This window comes from Eurytemora carolleeae, unplaced genomic scaffold, assembly GCF_000591075.1.
Source record: "Eurytemora carolleeae unplaced genomic scaffold, Eaff_2.0 scaffold230, whole genome shotgun sequence".
NCBI classification, from domain to species: Eukaryota; Metazoa; Arthropoda; class Copepoda; order Calanoida; family Temoridae; genus Eurytemora; species Eurytemora carolleeae.
In genome coordinates, this window is record NW_019396619.1 from 251347 (window position 1) to 276049 (window position 24703).

General features: G+C 31.1%; 3 protein-coding genes across 3 annotated transcripts; 2 read left to right on the forward strand and 1 right to left on the reverse strand.

The window, feature by feature from the left end:
• Window positions 1-986: 986 nt before the first annotated feature.
• On the forward strand, window positions 987-1640 carry LOC111706400 (immunoglobulin A1 protease). Its single transcript, XM_023479271.1, has one exon. The coding sequence runs from the start codon at window positions 987-989 to the stop codon at window positions 1638-1640; it is 654 nt and encodes a 217-aa protein (XP_023335039.1).
• A 1412-nt stretch (window positions 1641-3052) lies between these two features.
• LOC111706395 (alpha-taxilin) lies at window positions 3053-15261 on the forward strand. Its single transcript, XM_023479267.1, has 13 exons — window positions 3053-3110; window positions 3874-3957; window positions 5189-5261; window positions 5339-5363; window positions 6248-6323; window positions 6598-6651; window positions 9325-9396; window positions 10091-10171; window positions 13168-13230; window positions 13558-13632; window positions 13751-13807; window positions 14247-14342; window positions 15122-15261. Exons 1-13 carry the CDS (start codon window positions 3072-3074, stop codon window positions 15140-15142), a joined length of 816 nt encoding a protein of 271 aa, XP_023335035.1. The 5' UTR covers window positions 3053-3071; the 3' UTR covers window positions 15143-15261.
• A 955-nt stretch (window positions 15262-16216) lies between these two features.
• Window positions 16217-23307, reverse strand: LOC111706401 (uncharacterized). The gene is made up of 7 exons (XM_023479273.1): window positions 23303-23307; window positions 20674-20736; window positions 20437-20528; window positions 18085-18155; window positions 17589-17726; window positions 16594-16667; window positions 16217-16513 (listed from the first exon to the last, which is right to left on the reverse strand). The coding sequence occupies exons 1-7, from the start codon at window positions 23305-23307 to the stop codon at window positions 16486-16488; spliced, it is 471 nt and encodes a 156-aa protein (XP_023335041.1). The 3' UTR covers window positions 16217-16485.
• Between the last annotated feature and the right edge of the window lie 1396 nt (window positions 23308-24703).

Genomic DNA, 24703 nt, shown 5'->3' on the forward strand with positions numbered 1-24703 from the left:
AGAATCCTATATATAAACATACGAGCGGGATTATACAGTGTCCAGTTTATTGTGGAGAGATATATGTCCGGTTATAGTAGATATATATATATATATGTCCGGTTATAGTGGAGATATATATATATGTCCGGTTATAGTGGAGATATATATATGTCCGGTTATAGTAGATATATATATATGTCCGGTTATAGTGGAGATATATATGTCCGGTTTTAGAGGATATATATGTGTCCGGTTATAGTGGAGATATATATGTCCGGTCCGGTTATAGTAGAGATATATATATGTCTAGTTATAGTGGAGATATATATATGTCTAGTTATAGTAGAGACATAATATGTCCGGTTATAGTGGAGATATATATGTCCGGTTAAAGTGGATTTATATATGCCCGGTTATAGTGGAGATATATACGTCGGGTTATAGTGGATATATATATGTCGGGTTATAGTGGAGATATATATATATCCGGTTATAGTGGATATATATATATATATATCCGGTTATAGTGGAGATATATATATGTCCGGTTATTGTAGATATATATACACACACATATATATATATGGTTATAGTGGAGATATATATGTCCAGTTATAGTGGAGATATATGTCAAGGTCTAGTGGAATTTAAATGGTTTAAATAGAATTGAGGTTCCCTTTCACAGTAAACTAGAGGTCTTGGTTAAAAGTTTAGTGAGTATAAACCAATAATTAACAATTACATATATTTACACAAAAATTTTGCTTGTCTTTCTGTTACTGGGAAATTTTTTCTCTAGAGCAGAACGGAAAAAAACAAACCTAGCATGGGAAAGCGGGATTTCACTTTTCGCGCTTTGCAGCTTTTGATTTAATATCACTTTCAAATGCTTCATTTTTATTCGTTTCACATTTAAATAAACAAAGACGCAAACAAAATATTTCATTGCGTGTAAAAATAAATAAAAATTGCATAATATAATTTTTCAGAAATTAAATTTCAAAATGGAGAAAACCCACAATAAAAAAGGAAAACAAGGAAAAAAATCTCAAGAAAATGGCAAGAAAAATGCAAAGAATGAACTAGAAAAAACTACTGACATCGAAGTACAAAAAGTTGCAGAAACTGTTCCAGTTAATAGCACAGAAAATGGTTCAGCAAATGGCACAGAAAAAGCTCCAGCAGACGCCGGCACAGATATTGTTCAAGTAAATGGAGAAAAAAATGTCCCAATTAATGGCACAGAAAATGTTCCAGTAAATGGCACAGAAAATGTTCCAGTTAATAGCACTGAAAATGTTCCAGTAAATGGCACAGAAAATGTTCCAGTAAATGGCACAGAAAATACTCCATTAAATGGCACAGAAAATGTTCCAGTTAATAGCACAGAAAATATTCCAGCTAACGCCAACACAGATATTGCCCAAGTAAATGAAGCAGAAAATGTTCCAGTAAATGGCACAGAAAATATTCCAGTAAATGTGGCAGAAAATCCGCCTAAAATTGAATCTGATGCTCCTGTTGAAAAGGAAGAAAAGGTAGATGAAAATGCTCCTGTTGAAAAGGAAGAGAAGGTAGATGAAAATGAAAATGAAATCGCAAGTGCCGTTGAACAGAAAGTGAAAACTGTAGCAGGAATTCTGAATAAGGTAAATTAATGAATTCATCCTAAGAATTTAAATTTCACATAAAGTCATTTTAAAATGCTGATATTAACGTTAAATTTAATGAATTGATCTAAAAATTAGCTTCGCACACCTTCATGTTTTTAGATTGTGGCTCCCCCATAACACTTTCTATAGACTTAAATGAATTGATTACTTGTCACAAACTTTAGTTTTCGGTTCCCTATATCTTTGCGACCCAATGGTGTAAATTTTTGATATTCTAAATTACAAACTCTGTTCTGATTAACAATTTATAAAAGATATATATAAAACTCCATATTGTTGCAATATTAAAGAAAATATAAACTTATAGTTTGAGGCAAATTGTTCGTTCTGTTCAATTAACATTCTCAAATCAAAAATGATGAATGTATCCATTGTTTTCCAGCTAGGGTTTCCTTCGCAAAACAACAATTTGCGCAATCATTCGCAAAAGTCATTTGTTTTTTTAATTTAAACTTTAGTTTTTGAGAACTATTAGGCAATTCATTTCATCTCATCACTTTTTGCGCTAACTGCAGGAGAAAGTTACAAACCACGTTTATGTTCCAAACCTGACACTGAGTGTCAGGTTTGTGCACAACTATTATGATCAACGTTTTAGCAACCTCTTCTGTGCCGAGAGCAAATATCAATAAAGAAACTATTATTAGGAACAACGATAACTTCTAATAACACTATTTACTTTTTTCTAAAGTTAAACTTTGAGTAATCGTTTATTTTCAATAATAAAACCTATACTATTTTCGAAACAATTCAAGGTTTTCCATTATCTCACATATCAGGAATTCATATCTTCGACGCGTTTTAGAACATTTTTTTGGTGTTGTTTTTTTAAGAGTGATTATTTTTCCACATTTCTACATTGATTACTTTCTAACTATTATAACTACTCCTTCAGACAACGTTCCCACACTTTCTTTAAATATAATTTTCCAAAACTTTTCCCAATTATTTCTAACAATTTCATAAAATAAAACAGATGATACACAATTTGTCAGGGTTGCCTTCTCTCTGCTCACATGTTTGCAAACAGTTCTTGATCTCATTCTTGCGTCACACTTTTTAACATTTTTGTTTTTCTGATTTTTTCCCCTGGTCATCTTCCTATCATGGTCACCCCTAACCTAACTAACTATGAAATGCATGTTTGTTCGAGTAAAAATATTTCAAGAAAACCACAATAACTGCAGTTTGCAGAACTCTATTTCCAGAAACCACAATAACTGCAGGTTGCAGAACTCTATTTCCAGAAAACCACAATAACTGCAGTTTGCAGAACTCTATTTTGAAATGATTTGCAGGAAAATTTCCTTGCTTCTACATTCGACTATTTATCATAAAATGTTTAATTTAAAAACTAAATAAGTTTTAAATAAATTATTTAAATTTTTTTAAAAACTATTTAGTTTGAAGACGGAGATGGGCATGTTGGAGGAACAGATTGACAAAAGTAATCAGGTTAAAAATTCATAATTTTTACTTTATAAAATAGTTTTAAGTTCATTTTTTTTGGGGTCGGAATTTTTGAATTTCAAAGCTGCGCTAAAACATTAAAATTGGTTTTTTTAAAGTTAATTACTTTTGAATATCTTTAAAAGGCTTAACTAATCAAAACCCACAAAGCAATCCGGTTTTGACCTGAATATACCTGCAAAAAACGAAACAGATGTTGTTTTCATATTTTTCAGATTTCAAAATAATTTTTTTTTAAAGACTGAAAAGTTTTAACATCAGAGCTGAACACTTTAGAATAGAATATCCTTAATCCTGATCGGTTAATTAATCTGGAGATTAATAACAAGAGGAGAACAAGCCTTATTTAATCTCGAGATTTAGAAAAGAGTGGATCAGGCATTAATCCCTATATCCGCCATTCAAAAGTTCCCAGCTCTGGACTATTAATTTTAAAAGGATTTACTTATTAAGTGACCTTTGAAAACTTTAAACCCTTTACTTAGCCCCAGGTTCCGATATTTACATGATAATTATGGTACACTCAACTCATGTACATTTTAATCTGAGCTGAACCGACCTTTACAGTCCTAGTTTGTGCTGCAGGAGTTAATATAAATGGCCTAACTCTGTAGGCAGGGCTAGCTGGTGCAACTAGGTTGACGCGGTCTGACTTGAGGCTGCGTCTGGTTAAAATAAATCACAATCACTACAGCGTGATCGAGTTCGATGTGAACAGTTGATATTAATGCAATTTATTTTATTTTAGGCTAAAGATGCAGTGAAGGAGTTAAACACAGCGTACAGGAAACAGATTGAGTTGGTCAGGGAGGAGAATAATCTTAAACTACAGGTAAATATTATACAAGTAAAACAGTTAAATCAAAATGTATTTTTTTTACAATTTCAAGTTTGACATTTTTTATTTGATGTGCTGTTTCGTTTATGAACGGAAGTTTGAAGTTTCGTTAGCTAATGGAAGTGTAGGTTCTGTTAACGAACAGAAGTTTAAAGTTCCGCTTACCCTTTAACGAACAAGAGTTTACAGTTTCGCTAACAAACGGAAGTGTAAGTTCTGTTAACAAACGGAAGTTTGAGTTCCGTTAACTCATTGACGAACCGGATTTTAAAGTTCCGTTATCAAACGGAGGGTTTGGTAATGAACGGAAGTTTTATGTTCCGTTAACAAACATAAGTTGAAGGTTTAACAAACGATATTTTTTTCAAACTATCGTTTTTAAAAACAATCTTTTCACTTATTATTTTTTTCTTCGTAGTTTTCAAAACGAGACGATCGTTTTTCAAAAAAGTGGAAACGATCCATCCATATGCTAAAGATCAAAATATGTGTCCAATTATCCAGCCATGTACATCGAACTATCACCCAAATATATTTAAACTGCAATGAAAAGTAGAATCTTCTACTCTTCTAAATTTGTGATGTACACTGTAATGTTTTTTTAATTTAAACTTTAGTTTTTGAGAACTATTAGGCAATTCATTTCATCTCATCACTTTTTGCGCGACAGTTTGCATTGAAACCTTTGAATCAACTATACGTCCTGAGTCCAAATTTCATGGATTTGAGCCGCGTCTCAAATCCGCCTAAAACCGGTTTCAATTAAGCGCCGGCTTTAAACATTGAATACAATTTTAGGTGGAACCAACTATATTTGAGCCGCGTCTCAAATTTAGGCCGCGGCTCAAATTCTTTAAATTCGGACACTGGAGTTGGATTTAATTGGGGAAATATTTTTATCTTCAATATTAGTGGAAGAAAAGAACTTTCGTCCTTTCTTCTGTGACATATACTGTTCGTCCTTTCTTGTGTGACATATACTGTTCGTCCTTTCTTGTGTGACATATACTGTTCGTCCTTTCTTGTGTGACATATACTGTTCGTCCTTTCTTGTTTGACATTTACTGTATCTCATTGTAAATATTATAATCATCCCAATAATTATAATCAATTATGATATTATCTTATGAGTATCAACATTATCATTATTATCATTATTATCATTATTATCATTAGTATCGTTATTATCATTATTATCATTATTATCATTGTAATGATCGTAAAGGAGGAGGCAGCCCGGAGGTCTGAATGTATAACCTCTTACCAAACTACTATGAACGACCTCTCAACTCTCCTTGGTAATTTAACAAAGAAAGAATTCTCATCAAATCTACAATTAAAAATTTCTAAAAATTCCTCATCATATTTTTCTTAGAAACGCATACTGGGCAGAATTCCAGGTAAGCTAATAGTTTTGATTTAAAAAAGAATAAAAAAGAATAAAATATTTTAAAGTTTTGCGACAAAAATGATGTAAGCCCAAATAATCAACATTGTTTAGTTTATAAACAACAGGGGCGTAAATAATCCTTGGTAATTACCCCAAGGATTCTAGGGGGGGGGGGGGTAAGTAACCAATATTACAATGGGTGGATCACACTAAACTGTGGTTTATAAAGACGACTATTAACCTCAATGTATGATTTTAAATAGTCCAATTAACAAGAGAAATTGTGGGTTCAATCTTTACAGCGAAAAAAAGTGGTAAGGCCCAAACTATCAAATCCAACCATTAGGTCACGTGATATGTTCTTTCTATCTATTATAGGCCCCAATACACAATATGCATACATATCTATATAATAAAATAGGGTGTCTTAGGTTAAAAAATTCAATTTTTTTTCACGGGCAATGCCGGGTTTAAGTAATAAACCGCGAAACAATATAGGTATACAAGAATTCTTTTTGTTCACATTTAACCGCTATACATTTACAATCTTATCATGTTTTTTATATGATGGGTTAGGTTGGGATTATATATTGGCCGAGCTCTGCGGCTAGGATGGGCTAGGGGGCCAATCGCTGCGGCTAATTAACACTTAGTTTTAATAATTTATATTAGTTTGGGTATAAAGATTTAAGTTAGGGCCTTACGACAACTCCTACGGTCAGAAATTACCCAATTGTGTTGTGTACATACAGTACATACAGTACACCGACCCATTCCACTGAAGAAGTTGATAGTAAAGCTAACATTAATATTTTTTTGCCAACATCAAATGCTAATGAGAATGCATATATGTCGTCATCTTATTCCACATTATTATGAGTCTCACTGTATCAGGCTACGTGATGAAAATGTTGGAATGGCCGAAAAATTGAAAATTCTCTGTGAAGAGGGGGAAAAGAGAGAGAAAACGGTACTTTTTTACATATGTAGAATCATTGTTTAAAATATAGAGTAATTGTTTAAAATGTAGAATAATAGTTTAAAATATAGAATAATTGTTTAAAATATAGAATAATTGTTTAAACTACAGAATAATTGCTTAAAATAAAGATTAATAGTTTAGAATATAAAACAATTGTTTAAAATATAGAATAATTGTTTAAAATATAATATAATCGTTTAAAATATAAAATAGTTGTTTAAAATATAGAATAATTGTTTAAAATCATTTTTTTTTATTAAAGATAACCCATCGGCTGACAGAATATCAACTTCAAATGAAACTTCTAGAACATCAGGTAAACTAGAATTCCTGGTTTAAAGGGACTGTACACCAGAGTTCATGGTTAAAAGGGACTGTACACTAGAGTTCTTGGTCTAAAGGGACTGTACACCAGAGTTCACGGTTTAAAGGGACTGTACACCAGAGTTCACGATTTAAAGGGACTGTACACCAGAGTTCTTTGTTAAAAAGGACTGCACACTAGAGTTCCTGGTTTAAAGGGACTGTACACCAGAGTTCATGGTGTAGAGGGACTGTACACCAGAGTTCCTGGTTTAAAGGGACTGTACACCAGAGTTCCTGGTTTACAGGGACTGTACACCAGAGTTCATGGTTTAAAGAGATTGTACACTAGAGTTCATGGTTTAGAGGGACTATACACCAGAGTTCATGGTTTAAAGAGACTGAACACGCTTTTTAAACATAATCCTTTATTTTGAGAGTGTGCGTACCACAACATTGCTCTGTTAACTTTTCTCAAATCAAAAATGATGAATGTATCCATTGTTTTCCAGCTAGGGTTTCCTTCGCAAAACAACAATTTGCGCAATCATTCGCAAAAGTCATTTCGCGCAAAATTGCCCTATTCCGATTTTGCGAAACTCAAGTTTTGCGCAATTCCGCAACAAGAGTTTTGCGCAAATCCGCAATTCAGCAATTTCGTAAAAATCAAACGGTTGGTGACGGTGTGTGTTTCTTAGAATTCAATTCTGGAAAAATCTTGTTTTGGAATGTCTTCCTATTGGTCACTTTTACATAATTGACCAATGACAATTAAGAAGAGTTCAAATCTCATAATTTTCTCGACAATTTTAGTTTTGGACATGCATATTCTTCAGGCATTGGTTACTTTCTTGCATTATTTTATACAAGATTAAAAAAATTTCAGAAATTTGATTAATAAAATTTAAGAATACAATTCATACTTGATTAAGCAAAGCTTTTAAGGCCGGGTCACTTGAAATTATTTAATAGGATGAATTTAAAAAATTTAAAGAAACCGAAAATGCAATTAAATATTCTTATAAACTTTAAAAAATTGTGAAAGATATTAAAACTGTGTATATGTAGAAATGACACGCTTTATTTGTGTAAATTTTTCGATTTTGTTGAAGTTTTCATGTTTAACATTATTATGATTATTCTAAAATTAGTTTAATACTGCAATCAAAGTTTATAATGCTCTTTAAAAGTACAATTCTGGAGCTACCATTACGAATTTGAATTTTCTAGCCTGTTTTCATCATTTTAAGATTATATTTAATTTTTTTTGGCAAAATTAAAAATCAAAATATTTTCTTTTTTTATCTTGTTAGGTTCTGGGTTTTAAATCTTTTTGCAAGCTTTTTGTATTTTTTTTCAAATAATGGCAATACTAATTTTGCAGATATTAATGTTTCTATTGCCCAACGTTTAAAGATTTCATTTATTCGATATTTCTTTGATGTAAAGTGTTTATTCTCTGACCAGCTACAAATCTTTCCTGGGGTCATGTGACTTTGGACTTTGAATCATATAATGATACAGACGATTTAGAAAGAAAAAATGATTTAAACCCCGTGCAACGCCGGGGACTTCAGCTACTAGTTTGTATACAGGTTTACATACAGGATGAGACTGTAAAGACGACTTGTATACCTGTAAACAGGATGAGACTGTAAAGACGACCAGAAACTCTTAAAATATAATAATTCCAATGCAAAATTAAGTCTTTTGCCTTATATATAGCAGAGCCGTTTAATGGCTTATTTATTGATTTGACAAAGAAAGAAATAATTTTGCAGTTGCAGGGAATCATAGATTTACGGTAACAAACAGTAAGCATTTTGTAAAGTCCTGTCTTAAGTCTCATTTTTTGTGGGTAACCCTGTACATAACATATTTATTGATTATTAATTTTTAATATTCGTGTTTTTATGGTTTACTATTCAATAAAGATTAGATTTTTCTCCAAAGACGTCACGAAGAGTTTTTTCACGTAAAGGATATTTTAAGATTTTGTAAAGATTTAAAATACAGAAAAATATTTTAAAAACTTTTAAAATTATTTCTTTTCAGATTAATTCAATTGAATAGAAATAAATTAAAATAGATTGGGACATGTAGAAAATATCTGAACTGGTTTTTTTTAATTTAAAATTTTCTACTTTATTAAAAATATCAAAATATTTAAAGGGAGTGTTTAGTACAAGTCGTTTTTTTATCAATTTTCCCCTTAAAGGCGCAACAGATTAGTAGCAATCAAAAGCGCTTATTTTTCGCCGTAAGCCTATACCCCCTTTTATTTTTCGCAAACGCTTCCTTCAAAGATGACCCAAAACCCAAATGACATTATGAATGTTAATTGTTAGTTTTGGTTTTCTGCCTTCAGTATGCAGTCGTATAATGATTTACAAAACTTTTAAGAAAGAAGATTGTTTTAAAATTCAGGTCGTTAAGTCGTCTCTGAAGTCTGATCCTTTGTGGTTAACCCTATATATCATTTAGAACGTGATCCTATAGTTATTGTCATGAAACGGTTCAAGAGCAATTTTTCAACCAATTAACGATCGTTCTACGGTCGTTGATTTATTATAGCTCTATAACATTTTCAGTAACGCGTTTTTATTTCAAAATTTAGAATTTTTAAAGTGTTTCTAAAATTCCACGGGCATTGCCGGGCTATTATATTATATATGTCTACTCCTAGGTTGCCAAAGCCCAGATCGAGAAAGCTGAGATAAAGGCAGATATGACAAAGGAAAGGCTTGAAATAGCACAGGTAACACATTTGTCGCTTTGTTCGCAGGTAAAATAAATACACCCATGATTTAAAAAAAATAATTAAAATTCAAAGTTACCAATACTCTAAAACACTTTTTAGAGTATTCTCAAAAATAAAACCAAAAACACCTATGAAAATTAAGACATAAGATTTTAGTACGTAAACAAATAGATTTTCTACCCTTCACTTTTTGTAAAAGAGGTTAATATAAATTTAGCTAAATTAGCAAATATTTTTTATCCGATTTATCCTAATTATTTATAAAGTTTGATCTTGAATAAAGGATCAATCAAAATCAAGCTTGATTTCAGGAACTAGGATTGGAACAGATCTAAACTCTTGATATCAAGAACTAGGGTTGGAACAATTCTAAACTCTTGATTTCAGGAACTAGGATTGGAATAATTCTAAACTCTTGATTTCAGGAACTAGGATTGGAACAATTCTAAACTCTTGATTTCAGGAACTAGGATTGGAACAATGCTAAACTCTTGATATCAGGCACTAGGATTGGAACAATTCTAAACTCTTGATTTCAGGAACTAGGGTTGGAACAATTCTAAACTCTTGATTTTAGAAACTAGGATTGGAACAATTCTAAACTCTTGACTTCAGGAACTAGGGTTGGAACAATTCTAAACTCTTGATTTCAGAAACCAGGATTGGAACAATTCTAAACTCTTGATTTCAGGAACTAGGGCTGGAACGAGAAAGGAATTCTAATCTTGAAGAAACGTGTCGTCTTCTTAAAGAACAAGCAAATATTTACCAGGTAGATTATATCAGAAATATTTACCAGGTAGATTATATCAGAAATATTTACCAGGTAGATTAAATCAGAAATATTTACCAGGTAGATTATATCAGAAATATTTACCAGGTAGATTATATCAGAAATATTTACCAGGTAGATTATATCAGAAATATTTACCAGGTAGATTATATCAGAAATATTTACCAGGTAGATTATATCAGAAATATTTACCAGGTAGATTATATCAGAAATATTTACCAGGTAGATTATATCAGAAATATTTACCAGGTAGATTATATCAGAAATATTNCCCCCCCCCACTACAATAACAACAGTAACTACACTTAATGAAAAAGAAACGATTGTTTTAATATTTATAAAAATTCAATCTAATCCTCGCTTAATAAATTGCAACTGAATTTTACCTCAATAAAGTTTGACGAAAATATAGGTTTTACGTTTCGTTTTTCACATCAACAAAATAACATATATTTTACCTTTTTCCTTTTTTTTCTTAGAACCAAGGTTAATTAGTTTATAAAAAATGATGCCCATCCCTAGTGGTAATCCCAAAATGTCCATCCCTAGTGGTAATCCCAAAATGCCCATCCCTGGTGGTAATCCCAAAATGCCCATCCACAGTGGTAATCCCAAAATGCCCATCCCTAAATCCCAAAATGCCCATCCCTAGTGGTAATCCCAAAGATGTGCGGATTTTTGGTAATGTCAATTTGGTAATGACAATTTGGTAATGACAATTTGGTAATGACAATTTGGTAATGACAATTTGGTAATGACAATTTGGTAATGACAATTTGGTAATGACAATTTGGTAAGGTGACAATTTGGTAACGACAATTTGGTAATGACAATTTGGTAAGCTTACAAAAGTGACAATTTAGTAATGACAAATTGGTAACAACAAGAAAGTGACAATTTGGTAATAAAAATTTGGTAACGTCATAAAAGTGACAATTTGGTAAACGAAATAAAAGTGACATTATGTAAAATTGTTTAATTTTTAGTTTTATATTCAATTGAAGATAATGGATTCTATGAATCTTTTATTTTTGCACAAAAGAAATGCGCCAAAAATAATTGTAAAATTCGCAATATTTTCTAAAAACCACGTTTCAACCTGCACTTGTGTCATATACTGCAAGAAGAGGAGACTTGGATCATGAATTACTTATTCATCACCCCTTCTAGGGGTGGGAAAATGTTACAAGATTCAGAAGGATTTAAATACTACAACATGAACGGACTTTATGTATGTCAATGTTAGGAAGTTATTAATGTTACTTTTTATATGTAATTACCAAACTGTCCCTTTTATAATCAACATTTAACATTTAAAAGGATGCAGTGCTTGGCCCCTAGCCCATCCTAGCCGCAGGGCTTGGCCCAGAAATTGTCTTAACCTAACCTAACCCAAAATAATTTGAGAAACAGCACATTATTTTACATTTAATAGCCCGCAGCGCTCGGCCCCCTAGCCCACCCTAGCCGCAGCTCTCGGCCCATAAATTGTCTTAACCTAACCTAACCTAAATCAAAATATTGAGAGAGACAACACATTATTTAACATTTAATATGCTGCAGCACTCAGCCCCCTAGCCCATCCTAGCCGCAGCCTTCGGCCTAGAAATTGTCTTAACATAACCAAACCCAAAATAATGAGAGAAACAGCACATTATTAAACTTTTAATAGACCGCAGCGCTCGGCCCCAAAGCCCATCCTAGCCGCAGCGCTCGGCCCAGAAATTGTCTTAACCTAACCTAACCCTAAATAATGTGAGAAACAGCAAATTATTAAACATTAAATTGAATTAAATTTAACTTTTATCAACTTATTGTCACTTTTTGTAGTTACCAAAATGTTATTACCAAATTGTCACTTTTTTGTAGTTACCAATTTGTCATTACCAAATTGTTACTTTTATGACGTTACCAATTTGTCATTACCAAATTGTCACTTTTGTGAGCTTACCAAATTGTCATTACCAAATTGTCGTTACCAAACTGTCACCTTACCAAATTGTCATTACCAAATTGTCATTACCAAATTTTCATTACCAAATTGACATTAGCAAAAATCCGCCCGTCAATCCCAAAATGCCCATCCCTAGTGATAATCCCAAAATACCCATCCCTAGTGGTAATCTTAAAAAGCCCATCCCTAGTGGTAATCCCAAAATGCCCATCCCTAGTGGTAATCCAAAAATGCACATCCATTGTGGTAATCCCAAAATGCCCATCCCTAGTGGTAATCCCAAAATACCCATCCCTAGTGGTAATCTCAAAATGCCCATCCCTAGCGGTAATCCCAAAATGCCCATCCCTAGAAGTAATCCCAAAATGCCCATCCCTAGTGGTAATCCCAAAATACCCATCCCTAGTGGTAATCTCAAAATATCCCTAGCGGTAATCCCAAAATGCCCATCCCTAGAAGTAATCCCAAAATGCCCATCCCTGGGTAATCCCAAAATGCCCATCCCAAGTGGTAATCCCAAAATGCCCATTCCTAGTGGTAATCCCAAAATGCCCATCCTTAGTGGTAATCCCAAAATGCTCATTCCTAGTGGTAATCCCAAAATACCCATCCCTAGTAGTAATCCCAAAATGCCCATCCCTAGCGGTAATCCCAAAATGCCCATCCCTAGAAGTAATCCCAAAATGCCCATCCCAAGTGGTTATCCCAAAATGCCCATCCCTAGTGGTAATCCCAAAATGCCCATCCCTTCGTAATCTCAAAATGTCCATCCCTAGTGGTAATCCCAAAATGCCCGTCCCTTGGTAATCCCAAAATGCTCATCCCTAGTGGTAATCCCAAAACGTCCATCCCTTGGTAATCCCAAAATGCCCATCCCTAGTGGTAATCCCAAGATGCCCATCCCTTGGTGATCCCAAAATGCCCATTCCTAGTGTTAATCCCAAAATGAAAGCAACAAATTCTCAGTGAGAAATCTATTTTTCTCCAAAAATAACAAAAGAAAATGAAATAAATAATCTAGACTCAGTTAGATGAACTTCAAACTGGTGCAGGGACAAGTACCAAATCCTTCCAACATTTTAAGGTGAACAGCGCTGATCTACCATCACTGATCAGACTGATCTTTTGAATAAGTTGTACAGTATATACGTGTAAACGGAAATACAGAACGTACATCTAACGAATCAGCCTTCCAATTTTAATTATTCTGAGATATCAGTATAATTATATTGGACGAAAAAATATAAAAGATTCGCAACACAAAGGTTTGATCTCAAAATGAAAGCTTTTTTGTCGAATATAGTTTACAGTTTCTATTTTTACCGGTATTTATGTTTTTTATATCTGACTTTATAATTTATATTTAATTCATAATTGATAAAATTTTAATAACATTCAAAATTTGAATTAGACCCAGATAGATAAACTCACGAAGCAAATGTGTGAACTGGACAGAGATACTCATCAATGGAGGGAGAGATACGAGGTAGAATATCAGGATCAAGATCAGGATCAAGATCAGGATCAAGATCAGGATCAAGATCAGGATCAAGATCAGGATCAAGATCAGGATCAAGATCAGGATCAAGATAAATCTATTGCAGGGAAGCAGCCAGCAAGTGAAGAAGATGAATGCTCAAAGCTTAGAGAGGGAAAAAGAGGTTATTTTATGTTTAAACCATAAATTAAAAATTGAAGACTTTCAGCATTTTTTAAAATGCAAAATTCCGCAGAAAATTAACATCATGTTGATACATTTTTGCGATTCGAGAAATTTTTATTTCAAATTACGTTGGAAATTGTTCTGAGGTTAAAATTAACTGAAAAAAAACGTTCTATCTCATATCGAACTAATCTTCAATCTCAAAAGCTTTTTTAGTATTGGTATTCTTACAAATTCAAATTCATATATGCGAAACTTTACGTTAATAAATAACGTCTTCAATATCTGTATTGCTAAAGGTGTAAAAGATCTTTCGCACAAATTTTACCCTAAAAAAATGCCAAAAAATATAAAGATTTCAACTCCTCTCTCCTCCTGTGAGTCTGTTACTCTGGAAAGGTTTCCTAAAGTTGAAATATAGAACTTTATATTTCCAGGTTGGACAGTTGAAGAAGAAACTGGAGAGTATGATAAAATTAAATAAAACCCTAACAGCAGAACGGAATAACTTGAATACTAAGATACATGAGATGGTAAGAAGAATATATATTCAGAGGCCGAATTTGCAGAATTTGAGACGCGGCTCAAATATGGTTGGCTCCACGTAAAATTGTATTCAATTTTTCAAGATTTAAACCGACGCTCAATTGAAACCGGTTTTTGGCGGATTCGAGACGCGGCTCAAATTCATTAAATTTTAACTGAGATTGGCCAATACATAATAGGATATTTTATTTAATTTCCAATGATATCCATTAAACTGTGGAAAAAAGACGACATCTAACACCCTCATGTATATTTGATTTTGTTTTAAAGCCCGCGCAAATAGTTTAATCGTAGTTACACCGCAAAATTATTCTATTTTATATGCTCATTGCATTATATGAAATCGTAACGGAGCTTACATTCGTCTTCCACAGATTTACGGGTCTAACTGTACAAACAATAAGAACAGACAAGATTTTAAACAGAAGTCTAATATCTAAAACTATGATATTTCAAGACTGCATCGTAAAGAGATAGTTTACCTTTTAAAATCATAATGAAGAACGATTATTTTTTTTTTAGTTTTAAAAAACTTTATGAAGGAAAAAACGCAAAGTTTTTGTCTTTCTCGCCCTTTGGGACATCTGCATTTTATTATTTTTTTTTCTTTAACACTTAAAAGATGACTTAAATTTTATTAACTTGCAATAAACTTAATGGTCACTTTAAACCCATTATTTTTTTCTTAAATAGGCTCTCACCTAATTTATTCTTATTTTATATTTCTTTAAAGATGAAAGAAAAATAATCTCATTTATAATTTCAGGAAACTGTGAAGAAAGAATAAAAAATGGAATCTGTAAATTTTTTCCCAAGTCATTCATATTTTTGGAATAATAACTTTTTGTAGCTTTGTTCTAATTGAAAATTCTAAATTCAGAAATAATAAATTATTAAAATTAAAAATTGTATTCAGCAATGTCTTCTAATGATTTGACCAGAGCTTTTGATTTAAATACTAATTTGTTTGTTCTAAAGCTTTGTAGTTAAGCGATTTTTTATAAACTGTAACTCGAAGATTTTACGAATGAAAGCGAGGGGTTAAGACCAACAGGAGAAAATGATTTTAACGTATTTAAATAAGTTTAAAGGGACTGTCAGCGTATTTTCAAGTGACCCTCAATTCAAAGACGGTCATGTCAGATTTACAACGGTACCCTTGAAACCTTTGTGTGTTCCGTTTATTTCAATTACGTTTATAAAACTCATTTTAAGAACGATTCGGAAAATACGGTCATAACTATTATCATACGGATCAAGAACGTTGATTAGGGTTTAATAGAAAAATATAGCAATTCAATTTCTTACGCGTCGAATTAGTTTCTTTTAATTAAAAAATAAACAATTTCCGATAATTGACAAATGATAATTTACAAATTGCACGCCAGATGAGCTTTTTAAAATATTGTCTGGCGGCTTCATATCTTCAGAATTGACAATTAAAAAGAACAATGTTTTTCAATTAGGTTAAAAAAAATCAATTCCTGGGTTCAAGAGTTTTATTTAATTTTACAATATTTACAATAGAACTAAAAAGGAACAATTTTTTTTCATTTATATTTTTACCTTATTATTGACTAGAAATAAATTGGGACTGGTTGGAAATAAAGTTAAATTTAAAAAAATATCAAAACATTAATTTTTACGGAAATTTTTTAAAAAATTTACATTTTAATTTCCATTAAGAATTAATAATATGAAAAGATCCCATCCCCAATTTGTTGAATTAAATACTTTATTTGGAAATCAAAGTTTTTGCTGTCTTCAAATTGAATTTTTATTGCGGAATCATCTATTTTTCTTACACAAAAAAATAAAATGTTAAAAGTAAAAACATCTTTTTAATATTTTTCTTTTGAACTTTTTTATCAAAGGTTTTGTGTTAGGTTGCATTCACACAGAATTGCATTTTGAACATTTACGTTTTCCTTTTATGTAAATTTGAATGACATTGCTATATTTATTTACAATAACTTTGTTTATATTGAAAAACTTAGTTTAAATCATGTATAAATTTTAAAAGAAATATTTTTAATGTTCTGATGAAATTTTTTACATTTTTAGCACTTTTACAATACTAAAACAAAATTGATTACTAGATTTTATTTGAGCTACAAATTCATGATCTTCTTAAGATGAAGGATAGGAGATGGAATAGCTAAAAAATAAATAAATTCATTATTTTTACTATTTTATTACTGCTATTATTATTATTATTATTATTAATGTTATCATTACCTGCCCTGTGGGATACTCCTAGAAATCTTGGCAAATGATGCAAAGTTTGCCTCCGGTAGAAAAGATTGAAAAGTCTGGTAAAATGGCGTCAGATCAAACAAATTCGTGGCCAAATTATACCTAATGATTGTAGTTAGGGCTGTGCAAAGTTCCAATAAAAAGCGGAGTTTTTACATCAACAGGAGAATCCGTTAACGAACTGAAAAAACCGTTAATTTTTGAATCGTTAACTAACGGAAATAATCACTTTTGAAAACTAACGGAAATAATCGCTTTTGAAAACTAACGGAAATAATCGTTTTTGAAAACTAACGGAAATAATCGCTTTTGAAAACTAACGGAAATAATCGCTTTTGAAAAAAAATTTGATTGAAAACAAGAACTGTGTTTTCAGTTCACTTTTTTTGCATAAAATTGCATAAAACTTGCAAAAAGTAAAATATATATTTTTTGATTTTATTTAAACGCCGTTTTCTGATTTTTCCCTGGCTTCTTTGATGAATTACATAACCTTTGCATTTTGATTTTTTATATCATTTGATGGGTTTTTTACCAGTTTTGATTTTTTATATTGTCTTTAAATTTGTCTAGCTATTTTTACAATAAGAATCATTAATTTCTAAAAATCATGTTAACTTACTGTAGTTTTAGAAAAACGGAAACTACCTTAAACAAAACGAATGTTTATTTTTTAGTTGAAAAACGATGTGAACATTTCTTTTAACAGTTTTTATTCATCGTCAATATAACGTCTAGAAGGTGCCCAACCCTAATTGTAGCACAATATGTTTTCTATAACCTGTCGCCCTATTATCTGGACTGTACAGGATTAGCGTACATTATCACACTATACTGTATAACCTTGTTGGACTAGAGCTACCCAACTTCCACTAGTGGGAATGTGAACGCTCTTAACTAAATGGCGATATCATGAGTACGTATATTTAAAACAGTGAACTAATCAGTTAAAAGTATCTAAATCTTCGAAGCCATTCCTGTTGTTGAAGAAGACTGGGCTGGACTCCCTGGTTCTGTCTGGACTGGACTCCCTGTAATCTTGACTGGACTCCTTGAAAGCTGGATTGTCTGGGGGACTCTGCAATGGCCGATGTGTGAACAAAAGGAGTCAGCGGCTAAAAAAATGTAAATGTAAAATGTAAATCAAAATTAAACTTTTAAGAAAATTTAATTTAGAAAAAGTAAACAAGTAGAATAATATAATGGATAAAATTAACTTTTTAACATTTGAAATAAAATGAGAAATATATGGTCGGACTCAAGCGTAGTCAAAACATCTGCTTGTGTTGGCATAGCTTGTTGTTCTACCTGGTTGAAAGCTGACCTAGCTTGTTGTTCTACCTGGTTGAAAGCTGACCCAGCTTGTTGTTCTACCTGGTTGAAAGCTGACCTAGCTTGTTGTTCTACCTGGTTGAAAGCTGACCTAGCTTGTTGTTCTACCTGGTTGAAAGCTGACCTAGCTTGTTGTTCTACCTGGTTGAAAGCTGACCCAGTTTGTTGAACCTGAAAGGGTTGCCTTGGGGTTGAAAAAGATGGAAATCCTCCTGAAACAGAATTAAATTCAAAATATCTTTTAAATTTCTTTTATTAAAATCTGGTCATAGTTGGGAATTTGTGTGTTGGAAACCCTTAATCCTGAGCTGAAAACTTTAGAATGTGATATCCTTAATCCCGATCTGTTAATTAATCTGGAGATTAAATTCATGAGGAGAACAAGCAATATCTATTGTGGTCACTTTTAATTTGAAGATCAATGCTTAATATCTGTTATTAATTTGAAGATCAATGCTTAATATCTGTTATTAATTTGAAGATCAATGCTTAATCTCTTTATTTCAGTTATTAATTTGAAGATCAATGCTTAATCTCTTTATTTCAGTTATTAATTTGAAGATAAATTCTTAATCTTTATTTCAGTTATTGATTTGAAGATTAATGCTTAATCTCTTTATTTCAGTTATTGATTTGAAGATTAATGCTTAATCTCTTTATTTCAGTTATTGATTTGAAGATCAATGCTTAATCTCTTTATTTCAGTTATCAATTTGAAGATCAATGCTTAATCTCTTTATTTCAGTTATTGATTTGAAGTTCAATGCTTAATCTCTTTATTTCAGTTATTGATTTGAAGATCAATGCTTAATCTCTTTATTCCAGTTATTTACTTGAAGATCAATGCTCAATCTGTTTATTTTCGTTATTAACTTGAAGATCAATGCTCAATCTGTTTATTTTCGTTATCCCGATTACTATTACTGGGGTATCGAATATAAAGATTTGTCTTCAGATTTATAAAAGATCGAGATCAAGTATTAATCTTGATTTCACAATACAACTCCCAGCTCATGTTAAACAAAAGCTAAACATTCTAACCCTTATCTTCAAGGTTTTAGTGGAAATGACGATGATTATTCTCAAAGAAAGTGCAATACGTTTTTTCAACAAGTAAATAAATTAAATGCTGCCCCAGAATGGCTTAATTTGAAAGGAATATAAAGATACTAAATAATGCAACCTAGAACCTTGCACATTCTATAATTGTTTGAAGAGTCTCCATAACTAAATATTTGCAGCGAAAACAATTGTCATAGATTTTTAATTCAAAACATTGGATTTGCAGTTTTGATAGCGAGAGCTGCCGAGAGAATTTATAACATGGAACAGAAAATAATTGTAGCTCATAACCATCTGAAGACCAAAAAATGCTAAAATGTGGCATGGAACAGACTAGTTGTGGCTCATAGCTATCTGCCTTCCCCTGCTTTTTGTGCAAGTCAGGACAAAATTATATTTGACACTCTAGCAATACTACATCATGATTTTGCAAGAAAAGGTTGTACAAAGACAATCTTTGTGTTTAGGTGGACAGATTTGCATTTCATGGAGAACAGAGGAAAGGTTAAAGGGGCCGCACACGTAATTTCAATTCTCATTTTTTAGAGGCATCCGATAATCTATTCACATGTTTAGAGGCATCTGATAATCTGATTCACATGTTTAGAGGCATCTGATAATCTTATTCACATGTTTAGAGGCATCTGATAATCTGACATGTTTAGAGGTATCTGATAATCTATTCACATGTTTAGAAGCATCTGATAATCTGATTCACATGTTTAGAGGCATCTGATAATCTATTCGCATGTTTAGAGGCATCTGATAATCTATTCACATGTTTAGAGGCATCTGATAATCTATTCACATGTTTAGAGGCATCTGATAATCTATTCACAAGTTTAGAGGCATCTGATAATCTATTCACATGTTTAGAGGCATCTGATAATCTATTCGTTTAGAGGCATCTGATAATCTATTCACATGTTTAGAGGCATCTGATAATCTGATTCACATGTTTAGAATATTAATGTTTAGGACAGTGTAGCATAATTGTTGCTACATGTGATAAAATTTGCAGCTAGTGAAGCATGTCTTGATTTTAAATACTAGTGCAAAATTTTAGAGTATAGCATGTTTAAATGCTAGTTGTGATAATAAGTTTAGCATTAAAATAAACCTGCTACATTTTAAAAATTGAATAGCTCAGGATTAGACAAAACTACATGTGATAATCTTCGTAAAGCCTGATAAGAATAATGTTGAAACTTGTGATTAATATGAAGAGTATGTTGGTATCCATGTTTTATGTATAATTAGTATTTTGTACACTATCCTGGAACCGATCTAATAATTTTGAACTGCATACCTATCTTTAACTTTGAATCGTGGTTTAAATTTGAACCGGCAGTGGTAGTTCCGTGACCCAGCTAAATTCATTAAATTCGGTCCTTTTATTGGTATGCGTATATAAACTCTGAATATGGCTACCTGGAAGGAGTCTATTAGATTCAACAGCACGTTCAAATTCTAATTCCTCAAGAGGTTTATTAAACTTTGTCTCAGGAAGAGGGTCTACAAATCTAAAAATAAGATTAAATAGACTGATGTCTAATTCTAAGTGACCATTGCTTTAAAGAAAAGAGGGGCATTCATAATTCACAACAGTACCCAGTTTTGCTAAACCGGTTTCTGAACAATAATGTCGATTATATTCGAAGTGTTTACCTAGAGTCTGTGAAATCAAAAACTTCTCTGTCAGATTGTATTCTCCCTGGGCCTCCTTTCAACCTGCATTAGAAATAAAAAATGTTTTAGAAATTAAATTCCAGAATTCAACCCAAGCGATCTACAACTTGGATCTTAGACTTCTAGGTTTTTCATTAATATTTTAATATGTACATATTCACTTTTTACAAATGTAAGTTAGTATCATTTAGAAAACAGGGAAGAAAACCATATTTAAATGTTCATGAGCCGAAGGTCATTTTTTAAGCCATGGTGGCCCAAATTGAACCCACCAACTTTTTTGATCCACCCTATATAATTCTGTGACGAAAAAAATAAAAATTTAAATTCTATTTCAAAAAATTCTTTCTTTGAAATAATCAAACTAACATTTTAATAGTGCTAATTATTCGTTCCAGTTGAACTGGATTCACAACAAAGTATACAGAAAGGAATTAATATCTAAATAGGAATGAATGAAAAGGCCTCCTATTTCTAAAGCTTTAACTTAAAGGGAGTGTTCGTGAAAATGAACGGGGATATTGGCGCACGGCGAAAAATATTCGATGGTGATCGCTACTAATCCTACTTCTATCTGTTGCGTCTATCAGGAGAAATTTGTTAAAAACGACTCACACCAAAGAACGAAGCGTCCATACAAATTAAGATAGTTCCACCAGTCGGATTGTAAAAATTCAATTTCATTCCAAACAAATTATTAAGTATAATCATCGATCATTTTTCGACGCATTCGTATATAGTTGATATTTCATAATATTTTTTATCTTTTATGATCTAACTTTAGAAAACAGTTATTCCTGTCTCGATGATTTTGGATAATGAAGATGACTTTTCATATTTTAGGAATATTCGAAAATCCATCGTCAAGTTGAAGACAAAATCAAAAATATTATGAAATATCAACTATATACAAATGCGTCGAAAATTTATCGATGATTATAGGTTGTAATATTTCAATGATTTGTTTGGAATTAAATCGATTTTTTTACGATCCGAGCTGAATGTAGAAACTTTCTGAATTTGTATGGACACTACGTTTTTCGGTATAAGTCGTTTTAACAAATTTCTCCTTACAGACGCCTAAACCCAATTTTATTTTTCACGAACACTCCCTTTAGGAATGAATTAAAATAGAATAAGCTCCCATAAAAAAAGTAAACTAAACCTTTAAACTTTTTTTAAAATAAAACTTTAAAAAAGGTGTTTTACAATAAACATGGTTAGTGTTTATAGACATTTCGCTTTTTTGTGTTTAAAAGAAAATTGATACAAATATAACATCTTGTAATACTTTATAAAAGGCGGAAATAAAAATACCAAATCCTTCTTCTGAAGAGATCTTTCGAGAGTATAAAAACATTAACACAGGACTAATTAAATCACTAATTACAAATATAATGACGTCATTAATGTGTTCAATATAAACAGAAGAAAGTATATAATTCATTTATATAACGGTTATTTTCAGACACTCCTTTGCAAAACTTTGCACACCGATTAGTGCAATGATTTTAAAGAGTTTAAAATGGTATACTTTAGTCATGACTGGCCACTATTTTTCTTTTCTGTTCTATTTAGTATTTACAGCCATTCTAAATTTGATTTTTAGTGTAATTCAACGCAATCTGGAATTTTATCTTTTTATTTTTCTAAAATTTTTTTTGTATTTTAAAGAAATCTTTTTTAAATTATTAAAAAGACAGACAATATTTGTTGATATTTAAGTTAAATCTGAAACTATTTACAGATAGGAATAGATTATGAGAGCTGATTGATATATAAATCACCTAAAATGTCCATATAATAGAGTGTTGACAAGAACTCGAATCTCAAAAATGAAAACTAATATTTATTAAATTAATCAATAATTTTTTACGATCATTCTTATAAAAGTCAGCTTTAAAAGGGACAATTGATCATTGGTTTTAACTCTTTAAGAAATATGCGGTTTGACTGACGTGGATTTTTTTTAACAATATTGGTGCGGCAAATTTGCTTCAATAAAACTCGTACAGTTGCAATAACTCTAAGTTTGAGCGTAATAAATGAAAAATTTAGTTTTATTTAGATTTTATTCGGATTCATCTAGATTTATCTAGATATAAGTAGATTTATCTAGATTTATTTAGACGTTTATCTAGATTTATTTAGATATAAGTAGATTTATCTAGATTTATTTAGACGTTTATCTAGATTTATCTGGATCCATCTATATTTGTCTAGATTTATTTAGATTTAACTTGATTTATCTGGATCTTTGAGATTAATCTATATTTATTTAAATTTATTTATAGATTTATCTAGATTCATCTCTATTTGTCTAGATTTGTCTAGAGTTATCTGGTTTTATCAAGAAATGTATGATATGGGTTTCAAAACATGTATGATATGGGTTTCAAAATATGTGTCTTGAACCGCTGAATACCGTTCATTGGTTTTTAGATATTTCAAAAATAGTTTCCTTCAAGGCTAAAATAAAATTGTTGATACTCTGAAACTTTCTTTCCAAGAATGTTTTAGAAAATAAATTTTAAAATCTTCTGTTAAACGTATCAAAGAAAACTGGAGCAGTTGAGGTTGATTTGAGTCTTTTTATTAAAAAAGTTACCCCATACTTTCACCCCGAATATTGTACATATATATGAGAGCTTTATTAAATATATTTAATTTCGCTGGTAAATCTTCTTTATATTTGAAGTAATTCTACAACAATTGTAAGGTGGATAATCTCTTTATTTAAATATTTATATTTTTAAATGTAATCCTTACATTTGCATTTTTACTAGAGTTTCCACTGGGAATTTAAAAATCTATTGCACATTAAAATAAACTTAATTTTAAGTAACCCTCAATGCAAAGATGGCAATGTCCGATTCACATTAGAGTGTTCACGGTTTATGAAAAGGGGTGAAAGAACAGAAATAAATTGTGTGCACCTCAGTTTTTTTGGACCCCTATGAAATTATTTCGATTAAAACGTATTTTAAAAATATGGAATAGAAAAGTAGATTTAGTTTTTTCCTCCTTGATGTTTCTTAAAACTGCCTTTTTGGTCCTCAATACAAATTTCAAAAAATCTGGTGTATTTTTTACCTTTAGAAAAGTTAATGTGATAAATTTCTAAATTTTGTGAAGAATTAAAATATCTATTTTTCCTTGCTGGGCCGCTGGCTTATTTGGAAGCTGTTCTGGGCAATTGAGCTCGCTTGATTCTGCAAATAATAATATACATTTTTAGAATAAGGTGAAAGGGAATTTGTCAAAATAAGTTTTTGGGTGTACATTTTTTAAATTCTATTTTTCGGGTTTAGCATTGGTTTTCAAATTGACCAACCAGTATATTTTGAAGAAATGGTCATTCAGATAAATGAATTCATTTTATTTTTCTATTTGAAAAATGTTGTAATAAAAGTTTAAGTGATTTACAACCACAGTCTTTTAAAAAAAAATATATTTTACTATATAGCTTAGTTTAAATAAATGCACTTCTTAGTTCTTTCTGCAGAGGAATATTTCAGAAATTGGTTTTCTGCACATTGCAAAATTTGAATTCTACAGATGCCACTGTATTGTACGTGAGCTAATCTAATTTTGATTTTTGTCAAAATATTCTTTCAAAGGACGGAATGATTTGGATTTTGGAGATATCGACGACATTCTTAGAATATAGATAAAATTAAGGATTAAGGTTTTATCTTTTTTAAATCGAAACTTTTTTATTACAAAATTCTTATATTTATATAAAAAAGATTTTAAATAAAGATGCATAATTAAAATATTAAGAAATTATTTTATATTGATAACAGGGGACCTAGTATTTAGCCTTAGGTAGAACAAATTCTAAATCTTGAATAACCTTTTCAGATTTTAATTTAGCCTTTTGAATTTTAAGCGTAATTACATTTTAAATTATCCTTTATCAGGAATATAAAAAGTAACAAATCTAAACCTTCAGTATTGACTCACTAAAGAAACTAGCATCGTAACTATAAAGTGAGCCTACATTTAA

Coding starts and splice junctions, on each gene's coding strand:
- LOC111706400 (XM_023479271.1), top strand. CDS start 987: ATGGAGAAAACCCACAATAAAAAAGGAAAACAAGGAAAAAAATCTCAA.
- LOC111706395 (XM_023479267.1), top strand. CDS start 3,072: ATGGGCATGTTGGAGGAACAGATTGACAAAAGTAATCAG. Junction 5,262..5,338: donor CGACCTCTCAACTCTCCTTG/GTAATTTAACAA, acceptor TATTTTTCTTAG/AAACGCATACTGGGCAGAAT. Junction 6,652..9,324: donor TGAAACTTCTAGAACATCAG/GTAAACTAGAAT, acceptor GTCTACTCCTAG/GTTGCCAAAGCCCAGATCGA.
- LOC111706401 (XM_023479273.1), bottom strand. Junction 18,156..20,436: donor ATCTAATAGACTCCTTCCAG/GTAGCCATATTC, acceptor ATTCTGTTTCAG/GAGGATTTCCATCTTTTTCA. Junction 16,514..16,593: donor AGGAGTATCCCACAGGGCAG/GTAATGATAACA, acceptor TTTATTTTTTAG/CTATTCCATCTCCTATCCTT.